Below are 14,123 nucleotides of genomic sequence, written 5' to 3'. Positions count from 1 at the left end.
TGAGACAATGAAAAATATTTTTAATAAGTTAAAAGAAAAATATAGTCCAAAACTCAGTCTATAAAAAATAGCCATCTTCAGCTGCTCCCTACTTCATCAGCGGTATGGCTGTTAGAGAAACTAGGCTCAAAGCTCCACAGATTTATTGGCTTCCCTGTTGATTGTTTCAAACATTACCTCTTCCTCAACCGTACGCAGTTATTTTACCATTTTCATCTGAAACCCCGAGCTCACCATAATTAACTGCCCTGGGAGTCTGCTTGTTTGAGGATTAATGCTGTGTTCTTCTATATGGGTCTTAGGAAGCAGGATGCCTGAGTGGCAGGGAATACTTTTCAGTGGAATTATCTCTCCTGAAAATTCAGCCACTGTTAGGGTTTTCCTCCGAAGGGCTGAATTTATTATGCACACTCTTGAGGCAGTTTCACATATTGCAAGAGGTTCATTGTAATCTACACGTTCATTTACATTTCATACTTCACACTGGTTTTTGTGCATTTGCAAGTTCAGAACAAAATCAAAACTAAGTTTTAAAACATAGCTAGCACTGGATTATATATACTATAGTATAGTATGCAAACAATCAAAACCAACAACCTTTAGAGCACTTGGTACCAATTCCTCCAGATCTGTCTGTCTTATTACCATCTAATAGCTCACAAATTGTCTGCCTGAAACATTAAAGGGCTTTTCAAAGAGAGATCAAAAAGGTCATTTAAGTGTAGTGTGATTCCACTAGTTCACCCATTCAGGATGCTAGTCATAAAATCCCTTTTGTTTATGTTCCTTGAGAACAGTAGCAAGGGAAATATTAAGGCATTTGGAAATCTGTGGCAGCTAATTAACAAGTGTTTATTGCCAGACAACTGCAAGGACCTAGACATGATTCTTATAAGAAAGAAATAAAAGAAAATAGAAAGATCAACAGCAAGCCTGGCTTCTCTTCTGAGGAAGATACTGGACACTGCTAAGGCAGAAACATTAAAAACATTTAGAAATGTATTATTTATGAAGAGGTTGTCATTAGGAATTTAGTAAAGGGAGATTAAGGCTCACAAATTTGTCTAAATTCTCCAAGTACATTGCTGAATCAGTAGATATAGATAAAAGACAGTGGAAACTATCTCCATTTCAACATTTGATACTATAATAATATCCAGCTTGATTTGCAGCCTTACAATCAGAAGACACAGCTTAAAGAGGACAGCTACAGGACAACAGAAGGCCAAAGCAGTTGTATCTTGAAAGGAAGACGGAGAGACTGAAAATGGCCTCCCAGAGCATCCTAGTGAACAGGACTACAATTTCACAGCGCAGTTTCCCCAGCTTAAAACAATTATTAAAACCACTAGAGCCCTGTGGTTCATAGGAGTTCTGAGCCCTAATACCGTAAACATGGTAAACCCAGCAATGTGTGCAGTTTCATGCCTGTGTAAAGTACAGGGCATGAGGAAGAACAGTACCAAGTAAAACCATCCTCATCTCCCAAAGGATGGCCCAACATACAGCAATAGTAAAGAAAGGTGGCTAACAATGCTTCAAATTATGCACAAAATACTCGTAGGTGCATGCTGTGCTATCCCTAAAGAGTATCAAAATCTGTGCTGATTTCCCTTGGTTATTAATTCATTATTCTATACAGACAACCAAGGTTTAGGCTAGTTCATGTCTTTTTAGACATCAAGGACACTAGCTTTTTGGTATCAGGCTATCTTTTTCCAAAAGAAAAAAACAAAACAAAACAAAACAAAAAAACCCCAACAAAAATACCCCAGGAGGGGTGGTTGGGACCAAAGCTTTAACAACGAACCAGTTCCACTAGGTTACTCAAAGGCATGGAAGAGACATCAGGGTCATATATTCCTGATTGACACCTACCGACAAATGAAGACCGTAAATAATTACCCTTGCTCAAAATAAAAAAAAAAAATACTACAAGTTTATGGAATAATAATAGACCTCAAATCTCTTCCCACCCAACAGAAGCAGTATATTTTTACTAAACAGGAGCACTGTATCAAAATGGACAGTGAAATAAGTTAGTGCTAGAAATCTACCTATTTCAATTCCAATAACACATTACTAAACTACTAAATTCTCAATTACTTAGTATGGATATCTGATCCCAAGGTAGTGTTTCACATTCTACAGTCATTGTGAAGAGGAAAAAAAGGCAAAAAGACTGAAATTGTGATAACTAGTTTTATTGATAAATTAAAATATTAATATAACTGGCAAATTATACCTTTTCCCAGAAAGTTATTAAAAAATAGGTGGTTGGTATTTCAAATTGAATTTTTCCCCCAGAGGGTGAGAAGAATACTTAGGCAAACCACTGCATGTTTAAAACAAGGTTTATAAACAATGTTTATAAAAAGGTAAGTGGAATATATTTGGATACCTAAATGCTTATCTATTTCAGACCTTGATTCTACATGTGTATAGTGGGGAAGCCTATCCAGGAAGATGAGGGATGAATATATACAGATTTCATTATTTCCCCTTCATTTTGATGATCCTGAGCATTCTAAACCTCAGTCTAGTCTCAAATGAACATTTAAAATAAAATTTAGACCTGCTGCCGATCAATGCTAGTAGGGATATTTAATGAGCCTGAGATATTACAGCGAATTGTGCTCATAAATTCTCTACACAAAAGAATGAGTCAGAGTACAAGCTTGAAAAAAATCATTTGCCTGTAACTGAGCGTAGAAAGCAAGTGCTGGCTTTCAGACACAGGTTTTAACAACAGTTTGATAGTCGTCAAGATGCTGAAGACAGCTTTAACAAATATCTCCGTCACACTGGTCTAGATCTGAAGTACAGGTCTGTGCAGAAATAAGGCAGGTCACATTCTGCTATGCATATTATTACTTGGTAGTCTTTTCTCCCCATCAGATCTTCACAAGTCCTCTTGTCCCAAATTCAGCAATGAATTATAGATATTGTTCTGACAAAACTATTAAGATGATGAAATAGCAGCCAGGCTACTTCAATACCTTTTATCTGAAACTTGAAACAAGGAAAAATATATTTGGAAAAGCCTCCCTGATGTGCACAAGTTAGGTTCTGAAATAGAATACCTCTAATTTGTAGAATCTCAATAAATCCTTATTTTGACATACTAACCACTAGCAGAGAAGTGAATGCCAAGGAAATAAATAACAGCAATGAAATTACTATTAAAAATAGGAACATTCCTTACATTGCTGCTTTTGCAATTTTTGATTCAATGGTTTTTTTCCATCTTAACCAGAAAGGAAAGTCCTCAAAACTATGATTCAGATCCACGAGGGCAGAGAACACACTCTAGGCCCAAGAGTTTATCACTTCTCTATCAGGCAAAACTCAAACTAATCCCACTAGTAACCATATTTATTCCTCAATTACACAATTAAGAAGGAACTGGTGGACTGCATGCTGAAAAAAGGAGTTTTCTTTGAAAGCAATTGCCAATCCTACTTTTTGCTTTTTTTTTTCTTCTTTAAAGTAACTAAAAATTACTATTTACTTTATCATGGCTATAAGACAAGCACATGCACTATGACACATATGCATGCATGAAGAATAATTTGCACACTTGGAGAATTTCTTATATCATGTATTTATAGTTCTGCCACAACTACAGCAGCAGTGATTATTCACCTAACACAGGGTTTTTTTCCACCTTGTACATCTAAGTTTCCACCACACCAAAAATTCTGCAGGGTGGGAACTTTCGTGAAAGCTGCTAGTTTCACACAATATACCTTCTCAATTGCACCTTTTTCATACAACAGATATAGCTAAAATAATTTAGGTGCAATTGATGCAAAACTTCATTACCTGCGGATGTCCCTCAAGCCTCCGGAACTCCTGGCAGTCTAGTCATTATGAGTCACCATTCAGTGCATTAGCTCTAAATGAGCCAGATGTGTTGAAATATTTAAGTCCTTAGTTAAACCCTGAGGATTTAGAGATATTCTTCCACCTGTAATACATTTGTGTATCTTGCTGGAAATACTGAGTTAAGCGCACGTGTTGAAGGCACAAAACTTTCTACAAAATGCCTTAGAATACAGTGCTCTTTGAGCACATAAATAAATGCAGTATGTTTGCTACTCATGCAGCTCTATCCCATTTTCTGATTACAGTAAGATGAGTTGGAATTAGTTGAACAAAAGCCATCACTTTATTCAGTTTCAAAGAGGATTAATCTAACAAGACAAAATAAAATCAGGTATAAGCAAAGGCAGAGCAAAACCAAGGAAAGCAAAAGGATATTTACTGTGTAACACTGTGGCTTCTCTAGGAACTGGATTATCAGTGTCACTACAAACTAAGATGTTGTTAAGGACAGTGTACTAATAAACTGGGCTTCTTGCTTTATCATGGTTCCATTTTAGTATGAAAATACCTTCAGCAGATGTGATGCTGTAAGAGAGTTGTTTCAATTTCAAATGCTTTAACGCTGTGATTAATTGGGAACTATATATCACTGTTACATTATGGAGTTGAAAAATACTCTTCATACCACTTAGGAGTTTGGTTAAGGATCTCTTAACCAATTGATATGAACTTCTTTGACTGCAACACAAAAATTGACTTGCCTCTATTCTTCCAATTATTACTCCCCATTTAGCATATACTAGCCCCCCCTCTGATATTGGTGACTATACATCTACCAGTCTTGAGCAACTAGAAGAAAGGAAAGAGGTGCAGGGAAATAAGCACTTCCAAATTAATCATCTCTGCAACACACTGAATCTCAAGTAAAAAAAAAAAACCTTAAAAAATTACTGAAGCACAGAATAGAAAAACAGAGAATTATCTTTCTTCTCAGCAGCCAGAAAACATTTCTGATTACCTCTTTGTTTACCACAGAAAAAATATCTCTAAGTGCAATTTGCATAGGTCCTGAACTCTGTCCTGCTACTATTTCTATGAACCCAAACAGATTGCTTACTAACTTCAGAGCTGCCAAAGCACACTTTGCAAAATCCTACTGAAAAATCATTTTATTTTTAAACCAAAAAATGAAGTTATCACAAAAATGATCAATCATTAAACTGTAAATAATCCTTCAGGAGAACTATATTACATCATCCCTCTCAAACCACTGAAGAACTTCCAAAAGCAATCCTTGGACTGGTATCAAAATTGTCTTGTTGATTGAACTATGCATACATAAAAGCAAAATTAGGACAAAAAAGGATTTTGTGAAAACCAGCATCAGAGAAAACATTTTTTCACATCCATTTAACACAAACTTGTCACAAGAGCATAATAGCAAAACAAAAATGTAATTTACCTATAACTACATCATGGCCATCAACCAGGCCTGCAGAGAACAGCTCCTGGGAAACGCCATCTGCTGTGTCTGTGCAAAAGGTGAAATGAATAAGTATGAGAGCCACAAAAACAACAAAAAGTATCAGTCATCCAATGCAATTTAACAAAAATATATTCTAGTTCCAAAACACCCATGGAGGCAGGCTTGAATTCAAAATTATCTTTAATTAGGAGGAAAAAAGATAATTATCTTATCAGTCTCTGCACAGCAAATTGCATGAGCTGATGATTTGATTCATTGCAAACTCCCTACAGACCTCCCCTGGCCACTAGCATTTTTCCTTTATTATCTAACTACATACTCTACGCATTTTACAAGTTCAGTATCTTCACAACCAAGAAAATAAACAATGCTTTTTAGAGTGGTTTTCATTTTTTTCTTCATCCCCTCCATTGTTCTGCATATCTAGACAGAGATATGCTGAGTAGCCTTTCTTGTTTGTTACCAGTGAGGCACAGTTGAACAGTCATTATTTTGAACTTTAGGTTTAAAATAGCTTTTAAGTATTATGACTCAGGAAATTCAAAGCTTTGGATGATTTTCTATTAAATCCTGTACCTGAGTGGGTTAATTCCTAAGCCCCTGTCACTAGTACTTGTTCCTGGATAAAGACTTTAGAAAGCTTAAAGGGAAGGAGGCAGAAACAGCAGGAACAAGCTAAATTCCAGCTAAATCTCAACTGTAATGTGTCCCCAACACCAAACATCTGTATAGAGCTCATGCTTTGAGGCAGTTACACGAAGTTGCATCATTTCCTCAAGAAACACACGCAGGTGAAAACCAACATAGCTGAGCTAGCTGCAGTTTCTGGAGAGCTCTGGAGATGAGAACCACAGCAACCTTCTGGCTGCCTCAGTGACAGGAAGGAACAGTCCTGGTATATACCCTCTTACTGTTCAACCAAGTAAGCATTCTCAAATGGCTTATGTAACTGCTTCCTAAGTAACTCTTTTCACAAACCAAGACACTCTCTGCCCAATTAAGTAATTGGTCTCTTTCATTATTACTTCATTATTATTTCATTATTGCCAAAATCAATGAGAAAGGCAGATAGAGAACACAGAATATATCCATGCACAGAACTACTGCACCTGACAGATACTGGGATTTACCAGAAAAGAGACCTCTTCCAATCTGGATTCATTTTTAGGTGAAAACTCTTTGAAGGCTATTCTAAATATAGTGAATACTGACTTCTGAGGAATATGAAACGTGTTCATAGTTCAAAGGATTGTAATTTAACAAGGATGATACCTTCTTACTCAACATACCAGCCTACTGTGCATTTTATCCCAGTAATACTTGGTTTTCTTCAAACAAAGGTAACTGTAGAAGTTCTTAAAACTCTTAGCACTAGAAGTTCTACAAGCGCACAGCAGAATTTAAAGTTTCAATACCAGAATTTCTTTCTGGTGATAATAACAAAGCTAGAGATACAGCTGAACTTTCTGTTGAAGACAGCATCTGAAAAATGCTGTGAACTTTATACTCATTAAAAGACTTTCTTTTATTACAAAAGGGAAAGAAACAAACATTACCACCATCACCACATACACTTTTATGGCTACTATATTCCATTTCCTATGATGTCTTCCAAGTGTGAAAATGGAAATTCAAAAGCTGTTAATATTGCTATGCACAATCTTATATACCACATAGATCATTTCAATAAGACATGAAATTGGTAAAAGTATACTGCAAATCAAGTCTTCTAATATATATATTATGCAACCTTGCCGGTAGAATTTACATACATCTGCAATTCTTACTGAAGTGAGGTTCCATATAAAGCTCTGCATAGTAGGAAACATTCCAGAGAAGCAGTCTGTATTAACCACAAGCAGTAATCAATTTCCAAAATACCTTTTTAAGCAGTAAGACAATAATTCAATTGCAGGAGCCTTACCTCTGCCTGGAGTAAACTCAAACCGTATGTCATTAAGTTCTTTCCTGGAGTTCCTGAAAAACAGCCAGTGTTTACATTAAAATGTAATGAAGAACAGAACTATCCAGCTCCTATACCCAAAGAATACCTCTGGTATCGACAGCCATGTTTTTGTAGTGTGTATTTTCTTGAAAACACTGCTCTCCCAAAGCACGCAGACTGGAGAGACTCCATTGTATTTTTATGGCAGTATTTTGGGAAAACTAATAAAAAAATATACTTAAGCGGAAAATTCCTTTGGTAACTAAAAGGATAAAATAAAGTCCTCTGATTAATATTTTCCTTTTCATCCTCAAAAGACACTCTGCCATATTGACTCTAATAGCTCAATATAGTCCGACTCATATGTACCTTTTCCTGCAAGAACAACAGAATATTCACTTGGACTTAACGCTCCCTACCTTAGATGACATGTATACTAAAATGCTAATTTAAGACATAAAGTATCCAGCAAATGTTAAATGCTGAAAAGCAGTGTTGATGCAGAGTGTTTATAAAACTATTCTAAAATGAGTAAATTCTTTCACTGACCACCACTGCCTCAGCAGTGAGGTTCTACCTACACATAAAACAAGCAGCACAGTGTTAAAGCCAAAGGTTTTCTGCTTTCCTGCTTGCCACTAAGAGTGTTTTAACCAGTTCAGTGTGTGAAACAGTCTGAAGCTACTTATTACCAATGTTAAAGAATTCCTTTACAGCCTCATACCATGCCCCAAACCTCCATTCCTTGCATGTTTCCAGCTTCAGTCTTAGTTAATAATTTCTACCATCAACAAAACATTAGCCTCTTTGCAAAACAGACATCCATCTAATTTTCGGAAATGGCAAGCCAACTGAGCATAGGGATGAACTTAATTGCTGTAGCACACTCTTTTTCCAATGAATAGCTCAATCCACTTGAAAAGCTAATAGCAACAGGATGTGTTTTGAGGTTCATTATTCTTCTCCTCAGCAAGGAATCTGTATGCAACCTCATATTTCAGCATACCAGGCCATGAAGTCTTGCTGTGGGAAAACTAAATCCAATAGGCAGGCATATTCAGCTGTGACTTAACAGCTATTATCGCTTGCTAAATAATTCTAAGAATACTACAGAGTCAAAGCCAGCAACACAGAGAAACACAAACCCCCAAATGATTGGCAGCACAGGCAACAGCAAGATAGCAAACCCTGAAAAATAAGTATGCCACATGCAGTGCCTAAAATGAAAAGTACTCATTTACCAAATCTACTGAATGCTTCAAAGCTGAAGGAGTTTCATGTTCCCTAAATAAAGAACTACAGGAATTTAAGATCACTAACAGAAAGCTGCAGATAATGTAGCTAGCTAGGTACAGATTTACAAGGCTCATTTACTTCTTTTGTAGAAGTATGCCATTATATGGAATATTGCACTATTTTTATTCAACAGAGAACTAGCACAAATCTCAGCTTTCCCCCCTCTCTCTCTCCTAGAAAAACCTGGATGGCTTTCTGTTAAAAAAAAAAATAGAAAAAAAAATCAACATATGACCCATCTCCAAGTTTCCTTTTGACAATCCACATCCCTTTGCTGACATTTATTACATCTAAAAAGCCTGTTAAAGCTGCTGCTTTCCAATAAAAGGGAAATTGCACAGAAATTTAGCATTATTCTTGAACAAGATATTTTGACTGAATGTGTGATGTAACTCAAATACTCATTTCCTGCACACACACACTTTAGAAGAAACAAATCAAACATATAAAAACTTTCTCTTGCACCTTTGCAGAAGTAAACCAGAAGGTAGGAACTAAATGATCTTTAAGGTCCTTTCCAACCCAAACCATTCTATGATTCTATGACCTAGAAACATAGTACATTAAGTGCTCAGATTGGATTTTTCCACAGACCTCCCGTAAGTAGAACATCCACCATATAAAAAGGCACTAAGAAATTATGACCTCTTATGAAAATTACCACTTTTTAACAGACTGATACAGCTCTGTGAAAGACCAGCTGCTCCTGTCACAGACTCTTTCCTTAAGCAGGATGCACGTGGGGTCTATTTTACTTTGTCTCCAAATGGCAGAATATCCCAAAGAGAAATTTAACTTGTCAAATCAGTTTATTTAAGTGAAGATGGAAATTCAAGGAAGGTTGATATGTATTCAGGAATCCAACTTTGCTATTGGGAACTGTTACACTCTGAAGCATTTTGAACTCTACGACACTGTTGCTTTCTCTTTAATGTTATACTACTGTTCAGGAAAGCAAAACAAAGGAAGTTTGGCAAGATTAATTTGCTAGAAGCCTGTAAGTGCTTTTGCTTATTGTTCCATTACCTTCCAGACATTTATTGATTTCCATAAATTATGTATTCCATTATATAATCCACCAAATAGAAGATGCACTTGAGTTCTCCCGTAAAAGCTGCTCATGCTCTTCTCCAGCCTTCAGACACTTTTCTGGTTCTAGTTAATGTCACTGTAACTGCAAATTAGTTTGCTAGTTCCCTTGGTGAAAACTGTTTGGATTTGTTGATTTATTTGTAGGCAGAGTTTCCAAGTAGCGTTTCATTTGTTCCTTTTTTTACTTACATCCATTACACTCTTATCATGCAGCAGCACACACAGGCTTTATTTCTGCTAAATAGAAATAGGATTTGAAGAAAGGCACTTACTATCTTTGTGATTAATAATTTTATCTTCTTCATCATTTCTTAATGGTTCCTAGTTTCTCAAATGCATTTGTGAAAAATTTATTTCTATTTTAAACTGCCAACACAGACCTTTTTGCCATCTCTTATAATACCTCTTATTTGCTTCTAGCTCTGTGCCATTACAGACTAATATACCTTGATTATCATGGATAAAACCAGTCCATCTCTTTTTTGAAGTAGTAAATTTTAGGTACTTATGTGCATTTTACTACACTGCAAGTTGCTTTTCACTATGGACTCACCTCCAACAGAAAGAATTCCACATGCTTTGAATAAGGGTGACACCAAAGCATGCCATACTAAGATGTTTTGTCAGCCATCTTTCTGGCAAAGTAATTTCAGAATTTAAAACTTTACACTTTATGAAAGTATGTTCTGCAAGTCATTATTACTTTGTTTCCATCAGGACCACTTGATGTGCACACTAAGATTAATAAATCTGATTTTCTGGGGAATAATGCTTCCTTCAAGAACTAGAAAAAACACAGGCCAACTTCATCACTTAGCCCCCCATATACAAACTTCAGCAATCCTGTCATTAGGATAAAAAAGCAAGATACATTGCCAAACAATGCTTATATTTACCAAAATCAGGATTAGAGACTAAGCAAATTATGCAGTTGTTCAGATTGACATGGTTCTACTGAAAAAATCCTAAAACACGAGAGATTTCAGGCATTCACATGTAATGACAAATCCTTCCAAATAATTACCCAATGATAGCAAAATTCCTGCTATAGTCAATTAGTTATGTTCCACATGATTGACAAAAGATCTACGTTGTTGAATTAAAATAGAAATCATGTTTGTGTAATGATGCAACTGTAAATTAAAGACATTAAATGTCATTATTTCTTTTGTCTTTAAACGCAGAATGTCTATCATTTAACTGCAATTCAAGAAAACGAGATTCTTGGAATTAAACTTTAGGTCTAAATCATGCTGGCATACCTTGATTATGCATCAAGCAGCAGATTTTCATTCTTCTTTACTCCTTTTTTTTCCCTACAAATTTATCCACCACTTCTTATGAAGAGTTATCTGAAACATCAGCTTCTGTTTCACACAAGCTTCAGCACCTTCCATAAAACCCTTAGAAAGAGTCTGTATTCCTTGATGAGATGCATCCTACCATAGCTAAGAAACTATAAATTCTTCCTTCCCAAAATAAGAAAAAAATTCCCAGACAAGGTAAGCCAAATGAAAGGTGTTTGCATGTGTGTAAGAACACCCAGTTTTTGTCTCTGCATCACTTGCTTAATTTTCAGACTTCATGTACTCCATCATCATGTGTGTTTTACAAAGACTGAAATACAGAGTCAGTGTCCTCCAAGAATGCAGGTACTGACAGAATGGTAATCAACAAAGCTGACTTGTGAGTGGAAGAGACAACAGCAGAATGCACAATACATATTCTTTTCTATAACCAGAAATAAGTTTGTCTTCAACTAAAACTGTAGAAACTTTATTATGAATAGCAACATAACACATAGAGCCACATGGCACCCTTCATCAATCAGCCTCTCCCTTCCTCATATTCCTAACAAGCCCTATTCCCACCAGGACAGAATTTCCCCCACCATTAGTGACCAAAGACACTGCCAAGTCTGTGTGCTTTAACAAAAAACACATACTGGAAAAAAAAAATAATCACACTTATCGCACTTGTACGAAATCTCATTCTCACAGATGCTCCCTTCCATCCATAATTTGAACTGCATTGAAACTACCACAGCAGCAAACTAAGTTAGAATGGAAAAAACAGGACAGTATAGCCTAAGAAGCAAGGGCAGGCAGTCTGGCATTTGCACTACCTCACTGCAGTTGCTGCTGTAATTAAAATCACAGAAGAATTTAAATTACTTACTCATTTAGACTGCAGAGAAAGCAAAAGTTCACATCAAAATGAAGTGGACTAATCAGAGTGATAGGTGGGTTGCACATCCTAGAGCTGTACTCATGCAATTTTTATTCTACATCTCTGGGGCAAGATCATTGTGCATATGATGCAAGAAATATAATTGAGGAAAGAAACTACAGAAGACTAGGGTTTTCAAGTTTTTTTAAAAGAAATGTACTTATATTTTTTTTTTCTTGCTGGAGGGACAAACAGTATTTGACCACACCAAATGTCACTCAAATTCAAAAGGTCATCATTCTATCAATAACTTGTCACCTATTTTTCACTTTCACATGCTTAAGGCATAAAACCCAAGATAAACATGGTTCCCTTTGTAATCTTGTTTTTATAGTGCTAGTTTATTTCACAGGTGCTGTATTTTTCAGTCAATGCCCTGTATTTTTTATTAACAGCAGAATTTACTTTCTGAGTAGCCACAGATGCTGTACCCCATTTTAAATATTAAATACCTGTTCTAAAGGTATGTAGTACCTATTTCTTATCTCAGAAACAGGTCGATTAATTAAAACTTTGTTTCAACCGTATTTACAGAACACAGTTAATACACACAAAACAGTGAAATACAAACTGGCACTGTACTTTCAATATTGCAAAGAGGATGGGGGAGTAAAATCTTTGAAAGTGAATGTATACATTGGTCCCAAAGTCGAGGTTTGGCCTGGCATCTCAGTTTTCTGTACCTTTACTTTCCTTGCCCTGCAATATTCTTACGCTTCAGCTGTGGTAATTTAACCATTCAGCTAGGGCAGAGCAAGTAAGAACTCTCTCCTACCCCAATAAAAATCATAGCTCACTTCTTCCCTGCCCTCGCCCTCCTTTTCTTCTTGATATCTGAAGTCATGGTACCATGCACACAGACCAACCAAAGCAGTAAGAAGAGGAAGTCTGTTTTTTAAAGTAATTTTGTGAATCAGAACTTTAAAGCTCCTGTGGGATCATATAAACACCATCAGAACAGAGCATTTACTGTAAAGAAGCATTAGGTTCCTGAGGATTCACCACGTTTACGTAAATCCCTTTCTTTCATGCTCAGTTGTCATTTGCTAATCAATAATCAGGCTCCTCATTACATATTACCATACTATCAAGAGTAGACTATGTCTGTTCAGTACTATGGAGATCGTTCTCCTTAACTTATTTTTAATGACTTCAGGTCAATTCTAGATTAAATGAAAAGGCATTGCTGTTAACTTTTGGTAAGAGCAAAATAGATGTTTGAAGTCTGATTGCTTCCAGATTGCCACCAAGAAGAATGGGATTAAAATCTCTCTGTATTAATAAAATGTAGTTCTGAAATACACAGTTTTAAGTCCATTAAAACCCTACCATTTACTTCAGTGGTTCTGAAAAATCTCCATAGGTTTACAACTTATCCCTCCCTCTGTATACATTAGTGGAAGAAGGAAATATGTTTATCGTATGATGTTTCAAGATCAGGTTACAGGACTCAACAGTTAAATATACAAAACTGATCCTACGATTTAATCATCACACCTTCTTGAGTAAAGAGCAGATCCCTGAAATGATGCACCACTCTTAATAATCAGTACACATCAAGAGATAGCAACAACACTAAAGGCAAAGCACAGCCAAATGATGCTTTCAGGACTGAAAAACAGCCAATGTCACAATGAAACACTGCGAGTTGGCTGCTAAGCTGTTGGAATGAGACAGCAGTTACCTGTTAAAGATTTACTGTCTGTATGCCACTTACCATACAGACAAGGCAAGTGTAGTTACAAAAAGCAGCCACTAAGTGAATTGTTATGGTCACAATCAGATCACCTAAGAACACTGCCCAAGGCTCCAGGGTAGCTGACAGCTCCTCCCTAAGGAAAGGACTTTACAACTATTCCATCCATACCTAACAGGCCCAGGTTGCCTAGGACTCAAAAGAAACCAGAGTACTTTCAGTCTAGTAAAAACAGATGAGATGTGATAGTAAAACTAAGAAAACACACAATTGCGTGATAGAAGAAACTCAAGAAAACTAGCTGATACGTGCAAGTGCCACCAGGCAAGTCTGGAAAATCATGTTTAACATTTTAGAAGCGATATATGAACATGAAGTCCTTTCTCTCCATCCCCTGGTTTACAGCCCCAAGTCTACATATTGTGACACAGAAGTGTTAGAACTAGAGACATTTTAGATATCTAAATCTAAATATGCTTCTTCTCTCTTTCTGCAGATGCTGATGCCAGAAGCTAAATCAGAAGAACATTAAAAGCCCTTCAATTTTTTCT

At 36.3% G+C, this 14,123-nt stretch overlaps 1 protein-coding gene across 2 annotated transcripts in view; it reads right to left on the bottom strand.

The window, feature by feature from the left end:
• Positions 1-14,123, bottom strand: part of STK39 (serine/threonine kinase 39) — an 84,142-nt gene that overhangs the window by 11,060 nt on the left and 58,959 nt on the right. For both annotated transcript variants that reach the window (XM_027678673.1, XM_027678674.1), the window contains exons 14-15: positions 7,239-7,291; positions 5,291-5,359 (exon numbers count right to left, since the gene is read on the bottom strand). In XM_027678673.1, coding sequence (XP_027534474.1) covers positions 5,291-5,359; positions 7,239-7,291 — 122 coding nt within the window. The remainder of the gene's footprint in view (positions 1-5,290; positions 5,360-7,238; positions 7,292-14,123) is intronic.

The sequence above is a fragment of the Neopelma chrysocephalum genome, unplaced genomic scaffold (assembly GCF_003984885.1).
Source record: "Neopelma chrysocephalum unplaced genomic scaffold, ASM398488v2 Primary Assembly neopelma1_44, whole genome shotgun sequence".
In the NCBI taxonomy this organism is placed as follows: domain Eukaryota; kingdom Metazoa; phylum Chordata; class Aves; order Passeriformes; family Pipridae; genus Neopelma; species Neopelma chrysocephalum.
This window is presented reverse-complemented; position numbering and strand designations above follow the sequence as displayed.